Source organism: Streptopelia decaocto (assembly GCF_964273445.1).
Source record: "Streptopelia decaocto genome assembly, chromosome: 1".
NCBI lineage: Eukaryota > Metazoa > Chordata > Aves > Columbiformes > Columbidae > Streptopelia > Streptopelia decaocto.
In genome coordinates this window covers 88,353,883-88,368,962 of record NC_138663.1, presented here as the reverse complement: position 1 = coordinate 88,368,962, position 15,080 = coordinate 88,353,883, and the positions used below count along the sequence as shown (strand labels likewise).

Here is a 15,080-nt window from a genome sequence, read left to right as displayed (position 1 = left end):
TATAATAACCTTCAAGTACTGTCTGCTTGCCCTGTCTGAACTTTCCCCAAAAATCAGTACTGGCCATTGTCGGGGCCAAGTTATCAGGTTTGACTGAGCATTGGTATGACCTTGCATGGCTGCTCCTATGATTTTACAACCCTGGCTGTCGATCACAGAGAACTATGCATTCAACTAGCCCCCATACCATCTATCATTGACGCAACCTGTCCTGACAATGACTGTATTTTAAAAGTGTTGTCAAACACAGCACAGTAATATAGCTAGGCCAAACACAAAATCCAACCATGTTCATCTGCATCTATGTTTCCTTTCAGGCAGAAAAATACTGTCATTGCCCTAAAGAAACCAAAATGCTAATACAAGTGTACAAGAACAGAAACAAGAACAAAACACTGAAAAAAGAAGGAAGCTGCCAAAAAAAATTAAAAACATGATGTAAGAAAGAAGAGCTAGCACAAAAATTAAACAAAATTATTGGGGTAGAAGTGGATGTGTGTGTGTGTCCAAAAACAATATCTGAAGGACAGGAAAGCAGATGCAAAGGGGAATGGCATGATTTCTAAACTGCAGGGTCACAAGCCTACACAAGACATCAATCATTTTCCTTCTAAATTCCAGTTCCAATCCACTGATTGCCCCAGGGTTGAGCAATTACAATACACTTTACCCAGGCCAACACCGGTTCAGAAAAAATCCTGAAGTGAGATGACATAACCAAATGTGTGATATAGGTCTATAACTAAACAGGCTTTTTTTTCTGTACCAAATCACCTTCTCAACATTACTGTCAAAAAATAAGACAAACAAACAAAAAAACACAAAGTCTTTCAGTGGAATAACCTTGATTATTTTTCCAGAGAAGACTGACTTGCCAGCAAGTGGTCAATACACTAAATTTCTCAGTGTTCAGTACAATCTATTGACCAACAACAACATGCATATGGATCACTACAAACAGATGCTTGATAAAAGCAGATTTAAAAAGTTCTCATGTCTCATTCCATGGTGGCAAACCCACAATTGAAATACACAGTAAAATGAGACCTAGCTAGAAAATTAGTTTGTATTTCAAAACCATGTAGAAAAGCTACGTGTCTACAACTTTCACAGCCACTTGACACCCAATTAATAGTATAATGTAACAGTTACTACACTAAGGGTTTGAAATTCTTGGAAAAAGGAGTTGCAGCAAAAAGAAAGGATATATTGAATGCAAATTAGTCAATTACTAACAAGATAAGAAAAGTCAAAGGGTGTGTAATTAGTTTTTTTCTATTAAGTATTCTGTTATTATCAACCATATCTAATTTTATTTGCCTCACAACTAGTCTTGAAAGGAAGCAGCAGGCACTTTTGATTCATTAGTCAAATAGTCAAAACTAAATTTACTGTTTCTGTGTTTTCCTCAAAGATGATGCAGTCATTCCATGGGGAAAAGAGGGGAAAAGAGGGGAAAAGAGGGGAAAAGAGGGGAAAAGAGGGGAAAAGAGGGGAAAAGAGGGGAAAAGAGGGGAAAAGAGGGGAAAAGAGGGGAAAAGAGGGGAAAAGAGGGGAAAAGAGGGGAAAAGAGGGGAAAAGAGGGGAAAAGAGGGGAAAAGAGGGGAAAAGAGGGGAAAAGAGGGGAAAAGAGGGGAAAAGAGGGGAAAAGAGGGGAAAAGAGGGGAAAAGAGGGGAAAAGAGGGGAAAAGAGGGGAAAAGAGGGGAAAAGAGGGGAAAAGAGGGGAAAAGAGGGGAAAAGAGGGGAAAAGAGGGGAAAAGAGGGGAAAAGAGGGGAAAAGAGGGGAAAAGAGGGGAAAAGAGGGGAAAAGAGGGGAAAAGAGGGGAAAAGAGGGGAAAAGAGGGGAAAAGAGGGGAAAAGAGGGGAAAAGAGGGGAAAAGAGGGGAAAAGAGGGGAAAAGAGGGGAAAAGAGGGGAAAAGAGGGGAAAAGAGGGGAAAAGAGGGGAAAAGAGGGGAAAAGAGGGGAAAAGAGGGGAAAAGAGGGGAAAAGAGGGGAAAAGAGGGGAAAAGAGGGGAAAAGAGGGGAAAAGAGGGGAAAAGAGGGGAAAAGAGGGGAAAAGAGGGGAAAAGAGGGGAAAAGAGGGGAAAAGAGGGGAAAAGAGGGGAAAAGAGGGGAAAAGAGGGGAAAAGAGGGGAAAAGAGGGGAAAAGAGGGGAAAAGAGGGGAAAAGAGGGGAAAAGAGGGGAAAAGAGGGGAAAAGAGGGGAAAAGAGGGGAAAAGAGGGGAAAAGAGGGGAAAAGAGGGGAAAAGAGGGGAAAAGAGGGGAAAAGAGGGGAAAAGAGGGGAAAAGAGGGGAAAAGAGGGGAAAAGAGGGGAAAAGAGGGGAAAAGAGGGGAAAAGAGGGGAAAAGAGGGGAAAAGAGGGGAAAAGAGGGGAAAAGAGGGGAAAAGAGGGGAAAAGAGGGGAAAAGAGGGGAAAAGAGGGGAAAAGAGGGGAAAAGAGGGGAAAAGAGGGGAAAAGAGGGGAAAAGAGGGGAAAAGAGGGGAAAAGAGGGGAAAAGAGGGGAAAAGAGGGGAAAAGAGGGGAAAAGAGGGGAAAAGAGGGGAAAAGAGGGGAAAAGAGGGGAAAAGAGGGGAAAAGAGGGGAAAAGAGGGGAAAAGAGGGGAAAAGAGGGGAAAAGAGGGGAAAAGAGGGGAAAAGAGGGGAAAAGAGGGGAAAAGAGGGGAAAAGAGGGGAAAAGAGGGGAAAAGAGGGGAAAAGAACAAAGAAAAAGAAAAAAACCCCACACCATACAATTAAAAAAGCAAGTTCCTCACTTCTATGCATTGTAACAGTAGATTTAACTCTTTTGTGAAGAGATTAACAGAATACAAGAAACAGAAGAAAGCAAATTAAAACAACTGGACTTTACTCTTATCCTCAATTAGAAAAAAAACCTTTTGCCCCAAGTATGTTGTCTACCATGTCCAATTACACAGCATGCTTTACATAGAAAATACAAGTCACACCTTATTCCACAGAAGAAAATGCTCTTAAACAAACGAAACAAAAAACAACAAACAAACAAACGCCAACCCCCACCCTCCAAAAAAACTCAACCACACCCCACCAAAAAAAAAAAAACCAAAAAAAACCAACCAAACAGAAACATCCCTAGTAAGACAACTATGGCATTTATTCCTCACATTTGAAATGCATACTGATTCAATAATCATGAGGGAAAAGAGACTAATATATTAATTCACCACTGATGGTATAAGAATTTCAATCGGTAAGGGTATTGTAATTTCATTTACTTTTATTTCACAAATTTTTTTTAAAGAAAATAGTAAGAAATTATACTGAATGGATTTTGGCCATAAAAGATTATTCCCTGAAAAAAACACACACTGAATGACATAAGAACTCTCTAATACACCATTCTTTAAAGGTGGATAGTTCTGAGCAAATTTAATTTCTAAAGACATTTTTCAAATTGTAGCAGTATTTTAAACACTTGCAAATAATGGTGTAAGTTCACAATTAATTGTTTTACTGGGTGGAAAATGTTTTAAGTTAGGCTACATGTTAAAGCACACTTTCAAAGCTAACACAATCAATTCAAAATGAATTTTCAACTATATACCCACCAGGTAGGCCCAAGCAACACCACACAGCCAACATCAAATATATAATTTCTGCTATGTGACACAGAGGTAGTTAACTCATCCTGGAGATTCAGCGGGATGGCTCCTATGACCGGAGTGTTTGAATGGAAGGACAGGCTGGTGGGGGGATATCACCCTCTAAGTCAATGACCATCTGGACTGCACAGAGCTCTGCTTGGGGATGGATAAGGAGCCGACTAAGAATTTATGGGTCAGAATTAAAGGGAGGGTGAGGGCAGGTGACATTATAGACGGGGTCTGCTACAGGCCACCCAACCAGGAAGACCTAGTGGATGAGGCCCTCTATAGGCAGATAGAAGCAGCCTCACTAGGGAAGATGGAGGCTCTCTCCAGAAGGAAATGGGAGACCTGGTTATGGATAAGGGGAAGACTGAGGTACTCAATGAGTTTTTTGCCTCAGTTTTCACTGGGAAGTGCTGTAGCTACACCACCCAAGTCACAGCAGGCAAAGACAGGGACTCGGAGAATGAAGAACTGCCTGCTGTAGGAGAAAAACATGTTTGAGACCATTTAAGGAACCTGAAGATGCACAAGTCCATGGGACCTGATAAGATGCATCTGCAGGTCCTGAGGGAACTGTCTAAGCCACATCATATGTGAGAGGTCATAGCAGTCTGGTGAAGTTCCCACTGACTGGAAAAGGGGAAACAAAGTATTTAAATAAGCAATATTTCAAGTTATGTTATTGCCTTTCAAGGGAGGCTTATTTTTGTTTTTATTGTCTCTTTAAATAAACACATAGCACTTGATCATTTGCTTTTTAGATCTGGAGAACAAATCACTTAAGACACTAATACAGCTTTAAGTCAACAGAATATATCAACACAGCACAAAACTACTAAAAATTCCATTTAAAGGCTTAAGATGAGTTCTAAGTGAAAAGATAAGCATGTGTTTTCCTGGCACAGGAGATTAATTCATTCAGCAGTGTGACACGTTATTATGGTACAGGAACAGGATATTGTTTTGCTTCAAAGGTAAAGTGTCAGATGTTTAAGAATAAACAAGCACCCATACAATTCAGATGTAGGTCTCTACTAGTGCAGGTTCCCAGCTCAGCTTTAATACATGTTATTTGCATTTTTAAGTAAGAAACTATTGCCATGGCAGGGAAAAAAAAAAAAAAAAATAAAAATCACAATTTATCATCTTTTAACAAACAAAAAACCAAAAAGTGACTTACACATCCATCATGCACATTCAAGGTTGCTTCAAGTTTTAATCTTTGGATAAATTCTCTTCTCCCTGTGAAGAAAAATACTAATTATAAACTCTTTTACAAAACAGTTACACTGAACAAGTTATTAAGATCCTGGTAATGGGCACTAACAGGTAAAAACCTAAAAAAATAAAGAACAAGAATATAAATGTAAGTCTTGAAACAATTCATATGGTTCTCATGTTACAAATGTTAAGACAAGCATCGTATTTGCCGGCTCTTCCACTACCTTTAATAAGAGTGCAGAAATGGCAAAATTAACATTTCACAGGTTCACAGAATGATGCTTCCTCTAAAATGAATAGCTATAAAGTAGAAAATAACCTTGTGATTATTGCGTTAACTTATCTGAAAGACAGAAAGAAGTATGACTTTTTCTATAGGAATATAAAGAAAAATGTGTTTGGGTCTCAAGTAGAAAATAAAACTTCGTCTCATATTTTCAGCAAAGAACTGGAAGTTGATCTTGCAAGTATTATCTGTAACTCTACATCTCTTAAACCAGACAAAACCCAACTTCAATTTTATTATTGATGGTGCATTTTTAAAAAGTAACTTTGAAGTCCAGTATGATTCCATTTGATATGTACTTAAGGAATAAAACACGAAGAAAAATTTTGGAAAAGTGGCGTGAAAGGAAGAGATGAAGAAGAAAGAAGAAATCTATAAATGCCTATTGAGTTAGGCAAGAGCCCTTATTCCCTATATACAAGCTGATGTACCACTGCACTTAAAATCGCTACTGTACTATACACAAGAAGACGGAAAGAGAAAGTGCATTGAAAATAATGTGGTTTCTTCCTGAAATAGATGTTTAAACAAATAGCTCCAACTTTCATTTAAGAGCGCCCCCATTTTATGACAACAGGTTGTAATGAACCTAAGAATCCCCAGAAAGAACTTTCCCAAAAGACAAATACTGATGCAGAACCATTTCAGAGCCTAGTGTTGCCTCTGGCACTCTAGTACAAATTTGGAAAAGTAATTTCTCCTCTCACCACTTGTTTCCGCTTAATGCTTTTTATTTGTCCCATATACACTCCAGCACTGAAAAAGAACACCTGGTATCTATACCTCGTCCCTCACAATCACAGGCTGCCACAGCACAACCACCTGAGTGAGAAGCAGGCACTGAGCACCCACCACACTCTCTCAGAGACCCAGAAACCCTTCAAGCCATACCAGTTCCCACAGGTACACCTGCACCTCATTCAATGTTCGTACAGCTTTCCCTCCATGAAAAGGTATATTTTGGTGCCTAGTTTTTGTTGGAACCAGAAGTCACCTCCAAAATTCAAAACAACTCATAAGCTCAAGTGCCACATTAGATGACAAGCATACTTTGGTAAAATATTTTTTCATTTTTAAGAGGAGGTACTGGCTGGGAGAAATGGTTATAAATGGCTTGCTTTTAAAGCACACCTAAGCTAGCTTAAAAAAGATTAAAACCATACGCTCTTGTGCCCCATTTTATAGACACTGAAATTGTGACATCACAGAAGTGCTACAATTTCTGTTAACAAAGAACAGTCATCATTGGAGAGAGATGAAAATAATGAACTTAATCTTATGCACCATGCACTACCAGCAAGAATGTATGTTTTCTAGAATTGGGAACCTAGAGTTCACTATTCTTTCTTTACCACTATTTGTTATCCTTTCTTTCCCCTAGAGGAAGAGACTTTGAACTTAGGTCCTTAATGACTAGTTTACTGTATTTTTCAGTTAAATCCTATTATTTTTTCAAAGCCTACTATGTTCTCCAATCACTGAACACTTGGTGTATTTTCAGTGAGGATTTTAAGGGTAATTTGATTTCTACAGCACGTGCTTGTAAGTAAAAGCGAATACTGAGGTGGGAAATAGCACGTGCTGTATGCTTATATATCACTTTGCGTAATAGAAAATTAACAATTTGCTTCCAAGGTGCTACTGCAATGTAATATAATGCACAATTATTTGAGACCCCCAATAGGATAACTTCGCTAAGAAAGGCACACTCTGCTGGCCTACACAAATATCCACTGTTTATCAGTCCCATCACATTTTCACTTGCAGAACAGAAAAGTCTGATAGCAGTGGACGACTCTTGGGCTTAACACTATATGCATAAAACACATCTGGAAGTGAGGTGATATCTGCAGACTAACACGCTTGGTGAGAAGCCTCTGTACAGAAACACTGAAGGAAATGAACTCATTTTTAAGACCAAGCAGAGCAACAGGTTTTCCTCCCTCCCGTATGGTCTGGTTTTAATCCAAAATTACTTAAATCAGCAAGCAAGAAACACTAAATGTGTTCTAATCACATCTTCAATTGCAAATTTTATTTTCTTAAAGAAGTCTATAGACAAAATTGAAGTCTCTTGGTTAGATTAGGATTTTTCAGTCTTAATAAGAACACAGTAGCTATACAAGTTTCAGTAAATGTTTAACTTGACATACAGACATATGGTGTCTCCCATACTTCCACTCTGCAATTTAAAACAAAAGAAATTATTAGGATTGCACATGCCAGCATGTGCGATTTGTTATCTATGTGATTAGTTATTTATCTAAAAATTGATATGAGGGAGGAATTAAATACATGCAAAACTACAAAAGTTTCCTCATTCCCTAAAGTAAAAAAGGGGCAATGGAGAAGACAGTTAAAATGTTTTGCTTTCAAAAGACTTCTTATTTCATAAAGTCTAAAACACAATAAAACAACTGAATGTATTGTTCTAGTTAATCTTGTCATTCAAAACTAGAACCACCAGATCCTGATTTTTTTTTTTTCCTAAAAGAACTACTCAAATTGATCTGCAGAAAATACTGTCTCTGCATTTGCTGTTGTTAAAAGCTGAGTAAAGTCAGTGATATTTAAGTCACTTGCATATTTTTGTCACTTTCCCGTTTTTATCTCATTAAAAAAATCAAAAACACAACACTGTTTATATGGTTTATTAGTAGGCCACATTCCTTTTTTCGCTCTTCAAGTGCACGACAACTCTTATTGCTAGACTTTCTAATAGTCAAATTCTCCACACCAAAGACTGCTGTCTCAGGTTACAAGAATCTTCACAATCCTAAATTCTCATGCATCTAATCCAATGGCTACCTGTTCCCCCCACCTTCCAATGAAGGCAGCCCCCCTGGCTCTCTCTTCACCTAAGACGATAGAGGAGACCCAGGCTTCTGACAAAACCCCACAGACTACTTTTTTCTTATATACCAGCATCAAGACCTCTGTCAAGTTTTGTTTCCCCCTCACCACCACCAATTCCATGTACAGGCTCTGTAAGAACCAGAAACTCTCTTTTTCCCCTTAACTATGTGCCATGAGAAATGGAATAATTTAATTCTGTGAGGATGCTTCAATATTTCTTATATTCAAATAAGTCCTATTTAAGACAGGGATCAAGTGATCAAGCTGTCACCACCAAGATCATTTCACTGGGCAGTGGAACATACATAAGGTTTGCTTTGAAACCGCTAAGCACTGTTAAATTTGAAATGGCAATGATGAGCTCCCTGTGAAGGGTTCAGGTGGCTGAAATTTGGAAAGGTATCAAGCTAATGCTCCACCGACCTATTTTCACTAGACATTTATGCACTAACTGAAGCCTCAAGGTATAATGTCACTCTCAGTACAACGATCAATAAGATTTTCAGTTTTCATCCCTCCACCCATTTTCATCAAACATTTCGTACTACTGAAGCCTCAAGGTACAGTTTCACCATACACACACAGATCAATTTTTTTAGTTTGTATTAATCTAGAGACTAGAGCACCATTTCAAAGGCCACATTCTACGTATGGAAGAAGCGCCACCTTAAGCCACTCATAATATGAATTTAAATATGGAAAAGCAGGCAAAAGAGAAACTGCAGCTTCTTCCTTGTAACTCAAAATGTTCCACTGCGCACAATGAAAAAAGTATTCAATGCCTTGCCACTCCCCTCTGGAAAATTACCCAACTTTGGTGTTTGGGTACATGTACACAGCTCTAATCTCACTTCAGGGAGAAATACCAAAATACTACGATGTCCCTTGTACTCCCTGCTCACTGCAGTTATGACACCATTCAGGTCACAATTGTCAGTTTAGGAACCGCTGGTCAGGTGCTTTCTATGTGCCTATTTTGGCAGAGGTACACATACCCTTCTTTCGTAAGTGACTTAGTCAATGCTACTTCAAAACTGATGACAGCAGTGAAGTTTTATGCTTCAAGCATGTAAAACCTTCATATGTTTAAAACCATACTCCAGAATTTCCCATTGAAACAGTACAGACCATGTCACAATGAAGGCCTAGTGCACATTTGTGCTCTAGTGGCACCACCATGGTATGAGACATGAAAATACAACCCTTATTCAGAAAACCAGTAATAGATCTTGTTTGTCAAGCTGGCTCTTTCCAACGCCAAGTCCCTCAGCGCTAGCTTGCTGTGACATTTGGAATGCCCTAGTTTAAAAGTGAAATGGAGCCAGCATCTGTTCCCAATGCAGAGCACATGTTATCTTGCACTCTAAGTGCATTTAAAAACTACTCTTGATTTTCTGGGATAGTGTTTACGTATTTCTGAAGCCGCTCCATGAAAAGATGGCAAGTGCAGTTCATTTGTAGATAGGTTATTCTGCTGGATTGACTACAAACCCTGCATAATGACCTGGTATAACTTTCAATCCACATCCCAACATGCAACTACCTGCATTTGAGAAGGCATTTTATTGCATATTCTAAGCACTAGCTTCTGAGTGAGCATGCTATACTGACTAGTACTAAGTGGATTTCATTCACTAGTACACAATATTCTGACAGCTATGCACTTATAGTAAAGTTCTCCATATTGCTCTTGCCACAGATTGCAGCTGAGCAGAAGATAAAATAAGTGTGTTTTTGTGACAGGAGAAAAAACACTGGTTTTCAGAAATGTTGATTTTGATTCAATCCTTTAAAGTAGTCCAATGATCATACACAAACTACTCACGGAGATAAAAGGCATTTGAAACTTTTATATTATGTCACAAATATTTCCAGTTTCTACAAAACAGAGGACAAAAATTCATATGATAAAACAAAGAAAAGCTGTATCTATGTAAAAGACAACAAAAGACCAAAAGATAGGGTACACCATCTTACTCGTCTAAACACAAAACTATCTGAAATAGCTTAAGTGTGATTAATTGGACATATGATTAATCAAATGCAAAAGCATTTTCTTTTTTCTCCACCAGCACTAAAATATGCCTCCCAAGTAAATAACTTCAAAATTCTAGAACAGATACCAACAAACAACTGAATAGTTTTCAGATCAAGAAATCACTTGAGCCCTGTTTTCTTCGAATCAAATGAATCAAATGAGGCTTCCATTAACTGAAGGCAAAAAGAAATATTATGCAGAGTGCCACAAGCTTGAGTAAACAGCATTACTGTAGGTTTCAACATGGTTTTAGAAATGCTTTTCTCTGACTTTAAAAAGTCTTCATCTGAAATAGTATGTGGAATGGTAATGTATATTGAATATTTTATTGTAAAAATGTTATTAATACACATCACATCGGGTACTCTGCTTTATTTTCTCAAGTACTACTTATTTGTGCTCCTAACCCGAGGTTAATTAGGAGCTCTACTTTTCAGCAAGAGGAAGGCAATACCTAATTAGTTGCAACAGGGGTGACTCTACCCCAGCACGAAAGTTAAGACTGCCAGCAGCAGAGCCATGATCTATCATCTCCAAGCACTCAGACAAAATGAATACTGGAGCATGGAAAATCATTAGCAGAAGGAAAGAAAAAGTTCCTGGAATCTGCTTTTAAGAGAAGCACATTCCTAGCAGGTACATCCTCTTACAGCTGAAGATGCATGTGCCCAATACTGCTGCCAGTCCTTCCATTACCTTTAAGTGTCTGTCAGAGGCTGCTGCTTCTTTAAATCAGCCAGCAGAACTCATCATATGGATACCCTCTAGCCCACTTTGGACAAAGGTTCTGCGGTAAATAAAAGCCTACTATTTAAAGTTGTTTAAACTAACTCAGTACCCAGTTTCAAAAGGATTAAGAAGGGATTATATAGAAGTTTACCAGCATATCTAAAGAGACATGTCTTACAGCAAAAAAGCAGAGCCTGCCTTTCCCATAGGGCTGTCTCAGTGAAACTGAGAATTTGGACAGGGTGGAACTGAATTAAAGCATTTACTATTCTGCACACCTAATTAAACATACCATTTAATCCTGCGTAGTACAGGAATTATACACTGCAGAGTTTGGGGAAAGATGTGAAATACATATACATACCATATCAGATAACGCTGTGAGATTACAAGTGTAAACACTTGGAAATTGCCCAGGATTAGAGTTCAAAGACAGATGACATTGAAAATTGAGTTAAAGTAGAAATCTGAGTCTTGCTAGTAGATGACTATTAAGTATCATTATGACATAAGTTGAATTATCATTGGGCATTTAAAAACAAATGAAAAAAGACTACTTTTAAAAGTGGTGTTGCATGTTGCATGACACTGTATGTATTCATCCTAGACGACTGATCAAAAAGCCCCGTTGTTTAGCTCAAGAGACTTTTTTTACTTAAGAGAGATTTCAGCACATAACCGTGTTTTTAAAACAAATATAAAAGGAATAATTTTTCCTTGTTTCCTAGGAAAAGTAAATAATGGGAACAACACTACAATAATAACAACAACAAAACCATGTAACCTAAACAGAGAGGTCATTTTGGTTTGTATAATATTGGTGAAGTTTCAGTAGTTCAATAAAGGTCGAGCAAACATCACTAATGGTTCAGAATGCATTCAGTTCACAGGAAAGAGAAGGAGGAATCCTCATCTTCCTCATGATAGCTCCTAAGTAGAGAGCAGCAGCATTAATAACACATTCAGTTTTCCTGAGGAAAGCCTGCAAATCCTTAAACAACAAAATGAGGAAAATAAGGAGATATTAAAATTCACTGATGTGACTCAGATTCCATCTCATGATATTCACATTCAATATTTAATGATTCAACACGTACTAAAGCATTTGGGACATATCTGAATCAGCAACTCACTAAGCCTCAAAGACACAAAAATGCTGAGAGTTGCACTTAATCAGTGAAAAAATCCAGCTTTGTTAAAAGCTGGCATACTTTATATATGAAGTGATCTTCTTCCTTACTGCTGGGACAGGACCAGTCTCAAGTGTCAACAAGTTGACTTGATACATGATCAGTATATCCCACTAGACTATTTCGGGGACCTTCATAGATAGAAGATCAGGACTCACAAGCAAAGTCGCAAGAACTCTTGTATTGCAGTGCGACAACTTAGAAGTGACTAAACACAGAAAATGCTTAATGGTCTACCCTAATGCAGTTAATGGAAGCAATCCAACTGGAAGAAGGTTACAGGAGAAAAAAAAAAAAACAAAAACAAAAAAAACCCCTAAAAAATACATCTAAAGTGATCTCCCACAACACTGCCTCATCCTGAAATACAAATCCAGTACACACAGTACACAACTTGTTTTTGCAGCAAGAGACAGCTTTCATGTATCCAAAGCTCATTATTACAAGATCAAGGCGCAACTTAACTATGAAGCTGTCTGAAACACTCGGTCTCAAGACACAGGCAGTTATTTACAAAGCAAATACATTCTTTGTACAAATATTGTCCTTAAAAGCATACAATGTAAATTCAATGAAATATTGAAATAAAAAAATGAAGATATTTAAAGTGCACACAAATCTTTACAGTCTCCAGCTGTTTGCATGCTAAGACCGAGACTCCAAAGGATATAAAGCAAATACATTTGCATCTTGAGTATAATCCAAATAATCAAATTATACATGCAAAGCCCTGGGACTACAACACACTTACATACACTCATACTTCTTGCAACCATTGACACACGATTAATGTTCAGGGCACAGACATTACACGTAAAGTTAATCCCTTAAAAACAAAAAGTACAAGTACACCTGCATAATTCAGGTCATGTCAAGCAGAGCTGTAGACAGATTTAAAGGTCTCTTGAACTGCTGAATGACAGAAAAAATCAACAATTTGAAAGAGATGTATCAATGTTTGATCATTTCCTTCTAGCTCCATTTAGGCTAGATAAGTTTGCATGCAATGCCAGAAATCCCCCTTCCATTAGTGTTTTTGTGCTGTACATCAAGATATAACAGCAGCAAAAAAAGTTGGTGATTTAGAAAATTAAAACATCAGAGTTCAGTAAGAAGGTTCATTGATAACAACATCTGATCTGGATGGTACTATTAAAAAAAAAAAAAAATACAAACCCTAAAAAGCACCCTTCAGCAAAGTAGTCTCACCAAAAAACATAATAATGTGGTCTGTGAGGATTTACCATTTTTCACAAATGATGCTACAACATAAAAAAACCAGAAGCTGTGCTCCTATCAATCCCCAATATCCTAATATCTAACATTGGAAATTATTCTCTTATTTCAGGACAGAGTAACAGAAAGTACTGAGTAATCCCTGATCCTGCCTTTTTTTTTTTTTTTTCTTCTTTTCCCTGAAAAGAAAATCTATTAAAGCAATTGTCAGCACTTTATCACTGAGTAGGAACAAGGTGGGACAACACTGAGGAGGCAGAAGCAGTAACACAAACCATAGCAATCAAAGCACAAAACACATGGGGAAGATGTAACTGCTAACAGGTCAATGATATTGTTAAATATAAGCAAAGATTTACAAGATAGTAGCAAAACAAGCTATCAAATTTACATAGCATAGTGCTACATGGCTGTACCACTTGCAGGTCCAACTGGCTCCTGCACCTCCGCTTCCATAGCTCAGTTAGCCTATAAGTGAAATAATCCAAAAAAAAAACAGAAGGCTGATTAGATAGAAATTAAAACTAAGCATTCAGCACTCAGACACCAGAAATACTCATCCAACCTTAATCCTGCCTTCCAGCTCACATCTTTTTCTGGTGTTCTGGTATGTACCAAATTATAACCAGTCACCTTTTCTTTATTTGTGCCTTGTTCAGATGAATCTGCTATGCTGCGTTTTTATTTCCCTTTACTGATAGTGTGCTACTTTCTACAAATTATTCTATTAAAACATTTGAAATGGCTGTCTTTATTATCTCCTTTGATTTATTTGGAACTAGAAAAAGAGATCATTAATCTTTATATGCTAGGATCACCTCCAACATTTTTTTAAAAAGCTGTTTTATGCATATGCATTGTGCCTTTCTATTCCTTGGTGCCAACTTAAATGAGATCGTATCATGGAATTTGTATTAGATACAGTCTCTTCATTAAAGTCCTCTAAATGCAATTTGTTATCAGGAGGTCTTGATGACATATTGCTCTTTCAATTGCTCATCTGTAATGATTTAAGGACTATAGTCACTAAGTCTTGCTTTTATTAAAAAGGAAAAAAACAAAAAACAAAAAACAGAGATATCCAGCTTAAGGCAACAGCTGATCACTGTACCCTCCTGTGTTTTTTACAGTTAAAAAGTAACACTGTTTTTCTACAGTGCTCTTACATGTCTTAGCCTTTTCTATAATATACAGCCACTGAAAATCTATCAACTATACCAAATTTCCTGCCTGACATATTACATTGAGCACATTAAAGATGTTTGGCTTCATTCCAAAGATGTATTTTCCTTTAATTCATTCATTACACTGTGAACTTCAATTCTGACTCTGCCCATTTCTACTATTCAAAAAACATCATTAATGAAACAAATTTGGAGAGTTCAACTGCATCTTTCTAAAATCTTTGGTTAGTCTAAGTTTCACAAAGTATTTGGTGTGTGCCAGAATATATCACTACAGAAGTGTTTTTTTGGGCAGTTTTCATGCTGCACATCAGGAAGCCACACTGTTTACATTAAAATGCAGTCAATCATTTGTGTCCTCAGAATCAGACAACCAGGTAAATGAATAATGGTCCCTTTTCAAGCAGCAGTTAATTTGTTAGCCTCGTAGAAAGAAAAACAAAATAAACCACCTCTACCAGTTCTGGGTTTTAGCTGTGACAGATGCCGTGTTTCTAATTCGTGCTGGAAAATAAAATTAATGCCAGAGGTTTAGGACATGAAGAGTAACAGTGCACCTGAAAATAACTGAACATCACAAGTACTATGTAAAGAGTACTATGTAAAAAGTACTATGTAAAGAATTAAAGAAGAAAGGCTGATTAAATATTCTGTGACTATTGCAAAGTCTGGAAAAATGCCAGTGACAAAGCTTATAATTTTAAATCTGTTTGACCATTCTTACTCTA

General features: G+C 37.5%; 1 protein-coding gene across 7 annotated transcripts in view; it reads right to left on the bottom strand.

Moving 5' to 3' along the window:
* The window catches only part of DCAF6 (DDB1 and CUL4 associated factor 6), a 92,868-nt gene that overhangs the window by 72,835 nt on the left and 4,953 nt on the right, over positions 1–15,080 (bottom strand). For all 7 annotated transcript variants that reach the window (XM_082043138.1, XM_082043137.1, XM_082043141.1 and 4 more), the window contains exon 2: positions 4,793–4,854. In XM_082043138.1, coding sequence (XP_081899264.1) covers positions 4,793–4,854 — 62 coding nt within the window. The remainder of the gene's footprint in view (positions 1–4,792; positions 4,855–15,080) is intronic.